The 13,749-nt window shown below is 37.1% G+C and overlaps 1 protein-coding gene across 4 annotated transcripts in view; it reads right to left on the bottom strand.

The window, feature by feature from the left end:
* Positions 1–13,749, bottom strand: part of LOC129757732 (uncharacterized) — a 327,981-nt gene that overhangs the window by 22,228 nt on the left and 292,004 nt on the right. For all 4 annotated transcript variants that reach the window (XM_055755020.1, XM_055755019.1, XM_055755021.1 and 1 more), the window contains one exon: positions 784–1,114. In XM_055755020.1, the coding sequence (XP_055610995.1) occupies positions 784–1,114 (331 nt within the window). The remainder of the gene's footprint in view (positions 1–783; positions 1,115–13,749) is intronic.

A 13,749-nucleotide genomic window follows, 5' to 3' on the forward strand; every position in this document is an offset into this window, starting at 1 on the left:
AATTAATGGGAGTTATTCGACAAAACGTTCGAAAATTCATGAAAATAGCAAAAAATTTTTTTTTTGTATTTTGCCCTAAACGTTTTTGAGCTCTCAAGTTCTTCTCTTGCAGCCTCGAGGATAAAACTGAAAGAAATTTTCACAGTCGGGAATAATCCAAGTCGTTGCTTACAGTACTGAGCGTCTACCTTCAAAGGGCGATGGAATCGAAAAGTTATTCTTTCTCTCCTTAAGAAAAACCCGTAAGATCTGTCAAAAGTTGGGTAAAATTTTAGCTGCATCCCGCTTGCACTAATGCAAAACCATCACCCAAATTCGGCAGAGCTTCCATCGCCTAATGAAAGTTTCATCGAGAATTGGGGTGGGACCAAAGCCTTCTTTCTTGTTTCTACAAATGTGCACTCTAGCGAAAGTAATTTGTTATTTATTAACTTAAACGTAGCCTATCAGTTACAATGAACTATTAATTCAGGTTAAGGAAAACACTTGCGTTAAAAAAAGTGGAGTTATAGAAATGACCGATAAGATTCTTCGCTTAACCCGATTTTTAGAAAGGTTCTAGATCAGTGTCTATTTTTTTTAATACATCAGTTTGGATATTCGTAAGACAAAAGTGGTTATTTTAGAACAGAACTAAAACTAGTTGTTCACTTTGTCAATAAGGAGATTAATTATTCAATTCATATAAATATCTTAAATTTTTTTAAACCTACAGCCCATAATTTACATGGCAGGATTTTTCTGAATCAACTTCAACAATAAATGAATCTAAAATCAACGTACCTTCGCCGAATCGGTGATCTTTCTCAGTCTTTGTTCGGTGTCCAGGTTGGAGAGGGGCGTCGACCCGGTCAGGGAGGCCCACTGGTGCGGCAGTACGGTACAAAACTCCTGCAGGGACATCCGCAGCGACTCGAGGGCTCCCAGCAGCAAGGCACAGATTTCCTTATGGACGTTACGGGCATGCATGAGACGCCCGGAAGACCCTCCGCCACACTTGGCTCCACTGCCCACCTGGGGTCCGAAAAAGATGGCCTCCAGGGGCCCGGGCGAGTTGCCCCCGCGGCAGTTCAGCTTTGAACTTCCCATCCAGGGTTTGGTGGTTTTAGGTGCACTGCGAATGGAAAATCGGACGAGAAGGAACGAAAACGGTATCATCAATTAAATTTCCCAACTGGAAAATGAGGTTTAAATGTATCTGCAGAAAATAGAACAGGGCCAATAGAAGTTGGTGCTGTTTGAGTAAAGAAAATCATCGACTAGACCACAAACATGGGAAAGACCACAGGGAAGAAACATTTTAAATTGCTTGAATAAATATTGAGAAAATCGAATAAAACCGGATGGTTGGAGCATTCGGGAAAAAAAAACAGAAAAATAATCTAGGTAGTATGACACGTGTTTCGAACTGGAAAACTCGTTCGCAGAGCCGAGTGGTTGATTATTGCCTAATTGGGTGTGAATGTGAATGAGCATGCTTCTGAGTCTATGGAGCTTGTCGTCATTCATTGCCCATAGCTGTATTATGACGATGATTCAAACAAACATAGGTAGGTAGGTCGGTAGATGTTATTCGAGTTAAGTACTAAACAGAGTGTGTAGAACATCGACAGTTGTGCAGCAATAAGCCTTATTGTGGCCAGGAGGAAAAAAGGGAAACTGTTTCGATACTGGAAAACCAATAAAAACTTATGAGAGAGTTTCCGATTGGTGTCGTTGACAACAATCTCGAAGGGTATATCCCCCATCCTAGAATTGTTTCTGTTTCAAGAAATATAGCATGGATAATGTGAAGAAAACGTTCAAGAGAGAAATACAAAACTAGGTTAAACTGAAGTATGTTATGTTTATGAAAATGAGCTATAATTTGAAACTCGTGTAATATTGAAATATGTAGCTTATAAACTGTTTGAAACTAATCGACAGTTAAATAATTTTTATGGGAACATTGATAATTTTTTAATTCATTTTCGAATATTTTGAAAGGGGTTGTTTTTTTGTAACACATTAAAGTTTCAAAATATTTACCGAAGTAAGGAATATAAAGCATGATCATTGATAGCAGAATATTCAAAGGAAATTAGTGGCTATAACTAAATGTTTGTAACAAAACCAAATTTCATGTTTCGGGGTAACTTTGATCACTATGGTTTTAACGTATTTCAACATCTTCAAAATTATTGTTTTGATGTCATTTAGCACTGAAGGCTTAAAATATCAATAACAGTAGTTTTTTGATTGGACTCAATTGAATTTTTCAACGTTTTCTTTCAAAAACAAATATACTAAAAAAAAGTACAATGTTGCTGCATACATTTAGGGGTAAACATTATACATTTCTCAATACGTTAAGGCCTCGAAAAAAAATGAAACATTACATTCATGCAATTCCCTAGGCCTTCCCATTGTTCTTATGTTCTTTTTTTATTCAAACTTAACCATTTGATAGGGTTTTAGCCATTTATTCTATACCGGCTTTCTCATAGAAAATGTTCGTTTTTTTAATATAAAAAAATTATTATAGAATTACCATAAAAATAACTATAAAACTATACCCATACACTAATCACTAATCACTAATCGTACTTCCACAGCCAGAACTTATGTCTGAGTCCCAAAGAATAATAACAGTATGTTATTATTCTTCTTGTCTTTGTTTATGCATTCCATCATTTTAACTTAAAAACGTTAAAATGATCAAAAACATAAAATGGTTGGGCCTACCATGGAGCAGAAAACGCAGAGACATCTGGAACACAGGAACAGAAGAAACGTGGACCACCAGTACTATACGTTTCAAATGGGCAGTATCGTTGGAAGCATGCTAAGAAATTGCTCCTTGATGAGGAATTCATGTTTAATGTTAATTAGCTACTCCAATCACTAGGACCATCCTTTAGCGGCTGGAAATGATTTATTTTGTACACAGAAATCACAAAACTTAAAGAGAAGCATTTTGTAGAAATTTATGAAATTTGTGAAATTAATAAACGTTACTACAAATTATAAGCGTAAGTTTTCTTAGTTAAATTGCTTTGGATTTAAGTGTACAATCATTTCTGGTCATCGACCAAGGATATAGCGCCTTTACTCGCTCTTGAAAATAAAGAAGAGAAAAAAAAAATATTAGTAAAACATAAAACCTTTCGAAGTCCGTTTAGGACTCGAAAGATTTTTTCAAAAATTTTCCCTTATAATTTTACTTACCTAAAACGTTGTTCACTAATAATAAACTTACAATTTTTCTACGGTTTTAAATTTTTAAAATAAGATCATCGTAATGCATTCGTCAATGATTTCTTTTTATTAATTCAAAGTTGTCGAAAGTATTAAGCGAGTAGAAAATTACAATGGATACTTATCTTTGCGCTGCATTTCTCCATTGAGCGTTGTGGATGAAAGCGAAAACCAGCATGCGTGATGAAAGTTTATTGAAATTTCGTATGCATTTCAAATGCACCTCACTCAAGCACAAGAAAATTATAAAATTAATTCGTCAGCGAATCCATATCCCATTTTTTATTTTCCATGTATTTAATTAGGTATTGACTAACGAAAAAAACATAGCAAGCCGAAACCGGCAACGTTTGGAACCGAAAAACATGCGTAGAAAAATCACAATACACAATGCGGGAACGATAAAAAATCATTCTTCAATGCCACCATGAATCACTATATACAATTTTTATTTAATTTTTCCTATTTTCATTTTAAAACACTTCAATTTTTCGAGTTTATTGGAATTTTGTACACCATCCAATAACCCAGATCACCAGTCTTTCCTCCGGGAAAAGACAGAATAAATCAACACATGGGAGCTGAAGAGTTCCGATCTATTTCAAGCCCCCGTGGGCGAATTCCGAAAAAACACACAGTTAAGCGGCCAAGGACACGAAAAGGAACCCTCCTGGTACAACACATATCCTTGCTATCCGATCCAAACTTTTTTGTTAATATTCATAGATAACTTTCACTATAAAAACCAACAAATTACTCGATTTCCACGGACGGAGAAAAAAAAACGCGTGCGCCGCCATCGAGCCAACGCCTACCTTCAACTCTAAAACTATACCCATACAAAGGAAAAAGTTAAACTTTCATATAAAACAACGCATTTGCTTCTAAATGCTATCATTTTATCAGGAGAGGTGTTTGTTTGTTAGTCTTCAAAAAAAAAACAGATATTTTAAAACTTTAAAATTAGATTTTATGTAATATAAAAATCTCCAACTACAAACCAAACTTAGCCTATGTTAAACTCAATTTATGGGCTTTCAAACGTAGAAAATAGTTTTCCGATATTTTAACTTCCGACTTATTTTTTTTAAATTAATCATTAATTTTTTTTCGGAGCACTTTCGAGGATGCCTTTTAGAAAACAGGATTTGCGGTGGACACTGTATCTCAGCACAGAATCATCTGAAGTCAAAAAATCAGAGCAAAATATTTTTAATAGGTGTCTTTCTGGACCCCAACGATTTTATTTAACTTAAAAAAAAATTTATGAAATTTTTGTGGCTGTTTGCAATAAAAACTACGATTTTTCACGAAAAAACCCGCCATTTTTTGTATGTAAAATCTCCCCAAAGTAAAAATAAATCGTTGGGGTTTGGTATTTTATATGTAAAAAATATGTTCCAAATTTGAAAAGAATCGGTGAAGTAGTTTTCAAATGACGATGTCCACTGACTTTAAAAATGTGCTTTCGAGAAAAACGCGTTTGAAGTTTCTGCTCTAGAATTCTTGCAGTATTAGATAAGAGGAGATAACGGCCTATAATTTCTACAGTTTTGCTTCGATTGACTTGAAAATTCGACACAACATTCTTGAAATGTTTTACAATAAGAAAATAGAAAATAATAAAAATCGATTTTTTGAAAGTGTTAGACCCTACTCCCCCCTTAATCCGGCCTTGCTACTAACGCAAAAAATCATCCCGTAACGTACAAATTTGTAACATGGTCAATATGATGCAAATCAGTTGAAAACAGGTTTAATTTGTGTCAAATTCTATGTTAGTATTATATGGGAACTTCCATTTACGTATGGAAGCGTATTCAAAAAAAAGGAAAGGAAACAATTTTATCAATTTTTATCCTATCTACCTAAGGGTCCAGCGCCGATTGACCGGCGCATAGGGCTGAGATAAAAGATCTCCAAATGCTGGCGATCCGGAGCCAGCGTCTTCACTTGCTGCCAGCCAAGGTTCTCGTCAACTGTGCGGATTTCAGCGGCTAGACTTCGCCGCCACGAGCTTTTGGGCCTGCCTCTTCTTCGATGCCCATCTGGATTCCAGTCAAGCGCCTCTCTGCAAATCTCGTTTTCATCTCTTCGCAGCGTGTGCCCAATCCATCTCCACTTACGTTCCCGAATCTCGATTTCTAGCGCCTTTTGATGACACCGGCGATGAAGTTCAACGTTTGAGATCCAGTTGCCAGGCCACCAAGCGCGGATGATGTTCCGCAGGCACCGATTCACAAAAACTTGCAGTTTTCGCGTCGTCACCGCATATGTGCACCAAGTCTCACACCCGTACAGTAATACGGATTTGACGTTTGAGTTGAAGATTCGGATCTTAGTTCGTAGAGAGATCTGGCGTGACCGCCAGATGTTTCGGAGACTCGCAAACGCAAATCGGGCTTTTCTGATCCGGGTTTCGATGTCCTTTTTGGTACCACCATCAGGCGTAATCTGGCTACCAAGATACTGGAAGCACTCCACTGTCTCAACCTGTTGTCCAGCTACCACGAAATTGGAACGATTTCCTGTATTGATTTCCATCGACTTGGTCTTTCCGACATTGATTTTGAGACCTGCTGCCTTGGAGCTTTCGGTGAGGTCATCGAGTTTGCTCTGCATGTCTTGTTGTGTTTGGGCGAGCAAAACAATATCGTCTGCCAGGTCAAGGTCGTTCAGTTGCTCCATGGTTGAAGGATTCCACGGCAATCCTCGGTTTGGTCTACAGTCAATCGATCCAGTCAAGATCTCATCCATTACGATGAGAAAAAGTAGCGGTGATAAAATACATCCTTGTCTCACTCCAGCAGTTACCGGGATTGGTTCGGACAAGACACCGTCGTGCAAGACCTTGCACGAAAATGCCTCGTACTGTGCTTCGATGAGATGGACTAGTTTCTCTGGGACCCCTCTTCGTCTAAGAGCAGCCCAGATGTTTTCGTGGTTCAGTCGGTCAAATGCTTTTTCGAAATCAACGAACACCAGCAGAAGAGAGTCCTGGAATTCGTTGATTTGTTCCAGTATTATTCGTAGCGTTGTGATGTGGTCCACACATGATCTTCCGGATCGGAATCCAGCTTGTTGCCGTCGGAGTGTAGCGTCGATTTTCTCCTGGATCCTGTTCAGGATCACTTTGCAGAGTACTTTGAGGGTTGTACAGATCAAAGTTATGCCACGCCAGTTACCGCACTCTGTTAGGTCTCCTTTCTTTGAGACCTTTACGAGGATACCCTGCATCCAGTCGGCCGGGAATGTTGCAGTATCCCAAATGTCAGCGAAAAGACGGTGAAACATTTGTGCTGACAAGGCAGGGTCGGCTTTGAGCATTTCAGCAGGAATGCAATCGATTCCAGGCGCTTTGTTGGATTTCATGTTCTTGATTGCCGCTTCTATTTCAGCCAGCGAGGGCGCTTCCGAGTTGACGCCATTAATGCGACTTACTGTGGGCGCCTCGAGCTGCGGGTTCTGTTGGCCATTGCTATTTGTAACTCGGAAAAGTTGATCAAAATGCTCAGTCCAACGCTTGAGCTGATCTGTTCGATCTGTCAGCAGCTGACCTGCTCGGTTTTTCAGCGGCATTCTTGCATTAGTCCTTGCACCACTAAGGCGGCGAGAAATATCATATAATAATCGGATATCTCCAATGGCGGCGGCTCTTTCTCCCTCTTCGGCTAGGGAGTTTGTCCAGGCTCTCTTGTCTCGTCTACAAGCTCGTTTAACTGCCTTTTCCAGCTCCGCATATCGTAAGCGGGCGGCTGCTTTGGCTGACCCGGTACATGCCTGCTCAATTCCGACTTTCGCCTTTCTCCGATCATCGATCATCCTCCAGGTTTCATCCGACATCCATTCACTTCGTCTTCCACAAACTTTACCGAGAGTACCATGGCTCGTCGTGATAAAGGCATTCTTGATTCCACACCACTGTTCTTCGACTGTTCCGTCTGTCGGCAGCTCCGAGGCTCGGGATTCTAGCTGTTCAACGTATGTCCTTTTCACCTCTGGATTCTCCAACCGGCGGGCGTCGTATCGACACCCGACGTTCTCCTCGCGCCGTTGGACACGCGCAACTCTCAGTCGTATCTCGCCAAGGACGAGGTGATGGTCAGATGCAATGTCTGCGCTTCGCTTGTTGCGGACATCAAGAAGGCTCCTTCTCCATTTTCGGCTGATGCAGATGTGGTCAATTTGATTTTCTGTTCGGCCATCTCGGGATACCCAAGTGACCTTATGTGCTGGTCGATGGGGGAAGAGCGATCCACCGATCACCATGTTGTTGTTGAAACAAAATTCTACAAACAGCTCTCCGTTTTCGCTCATCTGTCCTAGGCCATGGCGCCCCTTGATGCGCTCAAGGTCCTGATTATCGGAGCCAATCTTTGCGTTGAAGTCGCCTAAGTGGATTTGAATGTCACCCTTCGGAATTCTCTCAACCACGCTGTTCAATTGACTGTAAAACTGCTCTTTCTCCTGCAAATCGGCAACGTCAGTTGGCGCATAACACTGGACCATTGTAAGGTTTCTAACCCGTGTTCTGAATCTGGCTACGATTATTCTTTCGTTTATCGGTTCCCATCTTATGAGGGCCGCATGGGCCTGCGGGCTTAACAGGAATCCAACTCCTCGTTCCCGAGTAGCATGTTCTCCTCGTATGCCAGAGTAAAGCAGTACTTGCCCGGACTGTGTCTTGTGTTCTCCAGTGTTAGGCCAACGGACTTCGCTCAGTCCCAATATCTCTAGCTTGAGGCGGCTAGCTTCTCTAGCAAGTTGAGCCAGCTTTCCTGGCTGGGCAAGGGTCAAAACATTCCAAGTTCCAATTCTAGTCCGTGTTTTCATGCTAAAAGTCGTTGCCAAAGTTCCAAATCGGTTATTTCTTCTCTCAGCTTCTGTAACAATACAAGATATCAGGAGCAGTAGGTTGTTAGCCTAAAGTCCCGAATTTTTATCTATTATATAAAATTCATATGTAACGGTGTAAAAAAAAAAAAGTTACCGAAACGATTGTAATTAAATTATTTTTAGAATATTCTGTATACATGCGAATCGGTTTATCTAATATATAAAGATGAGTTGGACTATATATGTTTGTTTGTTTGTATGCACCTTATACAAATCCACACCGCTGAACCGATCAGCCTGAAATTTGGTACAGAGATGTAGTTGAACCAGGGTAAGGTTTTAGTAATAGTTATGAGCCCCTCCCACCTAAGAAAAGGGACCCTCCCATACAACTTTCGGTTTTATTCACACGAACCAAAAGTCATGGCACCCGTTTTGGCAACCGCGTTTTTTTCCTTTGGCGGGGTTATTTTCACCATCACCATGGGCCGGGCATTAGAAACGACCGTCCAGGAGTTCACGTGTACTGGAAAGCAAATCAAAGCTAGCTGAGAGTTAAAGATTTGAAAGGGGGAATTTTGGCGGGTGTTTTTTGTACCTTCTACTGCTGAAAGCACGTGGTACCGGTAGATACGAGAATTTTGGATGCAATAATGAGCTAACATTTCGGATTCAAAAATACAACTAACCTGTAAAGTATGCATTAACTTAAATTGTAGTGGTTTTAAAAGTACCCTTACCACTGCTGCAGGGCTTTGGAGTCAATAAGAATATACAGTGTGTGAAGTATGGATGCATTGATTTATCTTCATTATGAATTTGGATTATGAATTTGGATTGAGTGCTGAAAACATATTAAGCTATTTTCTTAAAATCAAGTTTTTTAGAACCAACCATTTTCGTATTTTTAGAATTCCTCATAGAGAAAGATAAAATAAGTAAATTCAGAGTTATAAGTTGAGAGCTGTGATTACAACGCTTTGAAAGCCGTCGAGAAATCTAAATGGAGGACCCAAAAATTTAACGTGCATTATCTGGAAAAACTAAATTTAACGCAAGAAACTTTATTTGAAATTAAGTATGAGGTTTTAAGTTTTATACAATTCAATTTTATCGGCCAATCTATGACTTTTGTATAAATGTTGATCATCAATGTGTTCAATTTTACCATCCAATTATGTGAAAACTTAAACCAGTTAAGTACTGTGAATTCAATCAAATTATTTCCAAGAATTTTCACTGTATCACTCTTCACAATAATTAAAGAGATTTTTTTTTCCAAGAATGGAAAAAATTTAAAAAAAAATCTTTTGTTATAACATCATAAAATGGGCGATTTGGGTTCCTAGATAATTTCTTTTATATCACTTAAAAAAAACTATTAGTGGAACTTGAAACATTGAAGAAAAACTAATCATAAAACGGTGTGGAAAAAACAACGAAAAGTTCACATACATTTGAAAACATGAAAAATGAGTCTTCAACAAGTTAAAAAAAATCAAATACAAACACATACAGTATCTCAATGTAACCTAATGTTTCCTCGAAGAGATTCCTTTTACTTAATTCTAAGCGTACATCTTTCGAGTATATCATGGCTAGCATCTCACAAATGCTTAAACCACTAAACCACAACTGTTTACTGTGTATGTCGTGACTGGGATTCGAATTCATGGCCGTTTGCTTGGAAGACTTGAAGACCACGAGCTGCGGCAAGTTTCGGAAGCCTTCTTAGAATTTTCTGGGCAAATAAAACTTTAATATAGCATACGGATGAGCATTTGACATATAGCGTCCGAGGAGATCATCTCCAAAAGAGATGTAATTAGATGGGGGGTGGGAATGATAAAAATATAGTTAAATCATTTGAAGATAAAAAAAAAAATAGAGGGCCAAAGCTATTCAAGCTTCCTTTAAGAAAGGGTGGGTATAAAATGTTTTTCATGATGAAATAAAAAAGAATTCATGGGAAATTATTTTTAATTTCTTTTAATACGAACCTCATAAGTGTTTCAAAAATATGAAAAAGGGAAACACAGTAAATATTCTCATTCAAAACTTGAAAAACACTAACAAAACTTTCAAAGCTTACATCCATGGCACAACATGGGTAAAATTTTCTTATAATAAATATATTAAATATATTGAATACAAAGCTACCAAAATTTCGTTGAGTCAAACGACTCATTTTGATTTATATTTTATGCAAACCCGAGCAAGGCCGGGTAAATCAGCTAGTATCGAATAAAAATAACAGAAAGTCGCATAAATTGTCCGTAATAATTAAATTTGTAGTTATTTTGTATAAAATTCAAGTCATGGCATCCATTTTTTCGAGATTTTCTTTATTTTGGGCGCCGAGCGGGCGGTTTGTTTTTCGTCTCCATGGTAGAGGCGTCCCGAGCCAACGTCGTAAGAGGATAGTATCCATGGCATAGCATACTGATTAGTGGGAACATTTTGGCGCCTATTTCTCAACCAAGCGTACTTTCAATGCACGTGGTGGCGATATGAAGCCTAGATGTGTGTTTTTTTTCCTTCTCGATTCCTAGCTTATTTGTACAGCACATATGAATAAATGAAGCCTAGATGTGACCCAGATTGATATTTTGCCGATCAAATCAAAACCATTTAAACGATTTTAAATTTTAAAACTATTTTGATTTCATGTTAATTGAATCAGCAATGGTTGTCTAAAAAACATGAATTTAATACTGATGCATATGAAAAAAATGTATAACTCTTTGCGGACGTTTGAAAAAAAAGGGGGAAGATTTACGTACGAATGTAAATAGACTGAGTCGATTTGGGGTCATTTTTGAATTTCCCAAACCCTGGGGTCTTAAAAGCTTCGCCTTGGTCCAAAACTCATCCATGATTTTTTGCAAATTTTTTTAGTAACGTTTACATGAGTAAATTTGAACTTTTAAGTTTGTATGGGAAAATTGAATATTTTGTACTGAAAAATCAACATCGTTTTTGTTTCTTCTGTGGAGCCAAGCCAGTTGATGGCTTTTGTGCCAATTTATAAAATTCTTGAGGGAAATTTTCTGCTGAACAACTTTGTCGAAGATTGTAACTTCGTATTTTATCAGGCAAAAAAGTTATTAGCAGTTTAATAGGGGTATTTCTTTTCGCATTGATAAACCATAAATTCAATTATCATCACTGCAGGGTGCTTATTGAGTTACTGCATGACTACTTTTCATGCTATACTTCGCGAGGCTCCAGCAGTGATGTCAATTGAATTTATGGTTTATCAATGCGAAATGACATACCCCTATTAAGCTGCTTATAACTTTTTTGCCTTATAAGATACGAAGTTACGATCTTCGACAAAGTTGTTCAGCGAAAAATTTCCCTCAGGAATTTTATAAACTGGCACAAAAGCCATCAGCTGGCTTGGCTCCACAGAAAAAAACAAAAACGATGTTGATTTTTCAGTACAAAATATTCAATTTTCCCATACAAATTTAAAAGTTCAAATTTACTCATGTAAACGCTACTTAAAAATTCTGCAAAAAATCATGGATGAGTTTTGGACCAAGGCGAAGCTTTTAAGACCCCTGGGTTTGGAAATTCAAAAATGACCCCAAATCGAATCAGTCTAATGTATAATCCAATATATAGGTACATTATTATTTCATTTATACATGGTTGGGCCCAAATAAACAACCTGACTAAACAAACTCAATTTTTTCTCAAATAATTCACCGAAAAACTGTTTACAGGTTCACTGTTTTTTTACACAGAATTCAAGTACGTACTGGAAATAAACGTGTGTTTTTGTTTATCATATTTTGGCTGCATAGGAGAGACTTTGGATTCGCTTTTTTGTTGAAAAGTTGTGTTGCAACCATTGCTGAATTTTTTTTTATAAGTATTTATTATGACCTAAAAGTGTTGAAAATAATATTAACTCCTGTCATTTCACACACAAATGGCAACGCGCTTTTAAGCCATGAAACCTATACCTTTTAAGATTTTTTTTCTTCAAAATGATCAGAAAGGGTATCCCGAGTGTTAAATCTTAAGAGGATATTCATAATTGTTAAATGTCTTTGTAAATGAAGGTCTTATGGTAAAACAGTGCGCAGTGAAATTGAAGTACCAAGCATTATTTCATTCTGGAGATAAACTGCAGATATATCAATGAAAGTTGATAAAAAAGACAAACAGGAACAAGTATTGAATTCATTTTAAAGTCTTTCCACTGACGCATCTGAAAAAGAGCAATGTGATTTCACTTGCACCAATAAATGGGACAAATGTATACTTAGATATGAAAGTTGAACTGTGTAATATCCGTTTGCACTTGCCCCGATGTTTCTTTATTTAAAATTACAATTTATAATAAAAAAAGAAATTTAAATGATTTTTCAGGTTTCCAGGTATATTCACATGAAAATTTCCAGAAAATAGAATGAACTCATGAAATCATCGTAGCCTTAACAGATTAGTTCTTTTCGATCTAGTTAATAATCACCTCCAACACTGTTCAGATCACCCCAATGGTTCAGTTAAAACCTTTTAAAACAATAGTTCAAATTGGCAGATATGTTCTTTAGAATAAAAAAATAGCAAAGTAATAAAGTAAGTAAGTAATAAAAAATGAATAAAAATGCTGTTATTCGGTTGAATAACAAACAATCTAAACATATATTTTCCTCCTTTCTAAACCAATCGTTTTCTTGATTAATTAGGTTTATGTTCAAAGGAATTTAATTTCCATTTTTTGCTCGAACAAATAAAAAAAAGGCGAAACTTTTATTTTGGACATTATATTATTTAATTACCACTGCTTTGAAGGGTGAGGAGTGAACAAAAAGCAGCTTGGAAATGGTTAGTAAAAAACCTTCTCTAATGTTTTTTTCCTCAGTTCTAAAAAATATACCATCCTAAGCTACTCGGGAGCTGTAGGTGCTGCGTTAGACAGAATACTGAGCAAATACTTCAAAATTTGTCCCAATATTCAAAAAGAAATTTCCATAAAGTTTTATATGCAATAAATTCCAATTAATGAGAAACTTTTGATTTCGATTTCAACCTTAAAGTGAACTCGAGCAAAGCGGAGTAAATCAACTAAATGTTATTCAATAAATGAAACATAGATATTATCAATATCTATATGGAATAATTTATAGAACAACTTACAAAGAGTGGATTTTTTTTATTAGAATGAGGCTTGGCAAGTTTGATGGTTACGTTGAGTTTTATTATTTTGCAACGGAAAGCTGATACCTGATACCATTCGGCAATATTCAAAGCATCCGAATCCCAGAAAAGTAAATGAAAAATATGCATGTAAGATGTACACTGCCGGCCAAAAGTTTGGGATCACCCACTAAAAAACATGCAAATTTTGATCGTTCATATCTCAGCCGTCTTAGGACATATTGAAAATCTTCTGATCTCATTTGAAAGATAATGAGCAATAGCTATCTCGGAGGTATTTTGCCCAAATATAATGTTTTAGTTTTGAACTTAAAACTTAACCTAAAGTTATAACATTTTCAAAAAGTCGCACTCAATATTCAAAGCCGATCATCTCGGGATAGGGTGGACCAAATCTCAAAATTTGAGTGGCATTAGAATTCCTGTTCTTTACTTCTCAAAACACAATCAAAAAAATTTGAGAAAAAATTCAAGAATGTATTTTTAATTAATAAAATAGAC

Source organism: Uranotaenia lowii, chromosome 3, assembly GCF_029784155.1.
Source record: "Uranotaenia lowii strain MFRU-FL chromosome 3, ASM2978415v1, whole genome shotgun sequence".
NCBI lineage: Eukaryota > Metazoa > Arthropoda > Insecta > Diptera > Culicidae > Uranotaenia > Uranotaenia lowii.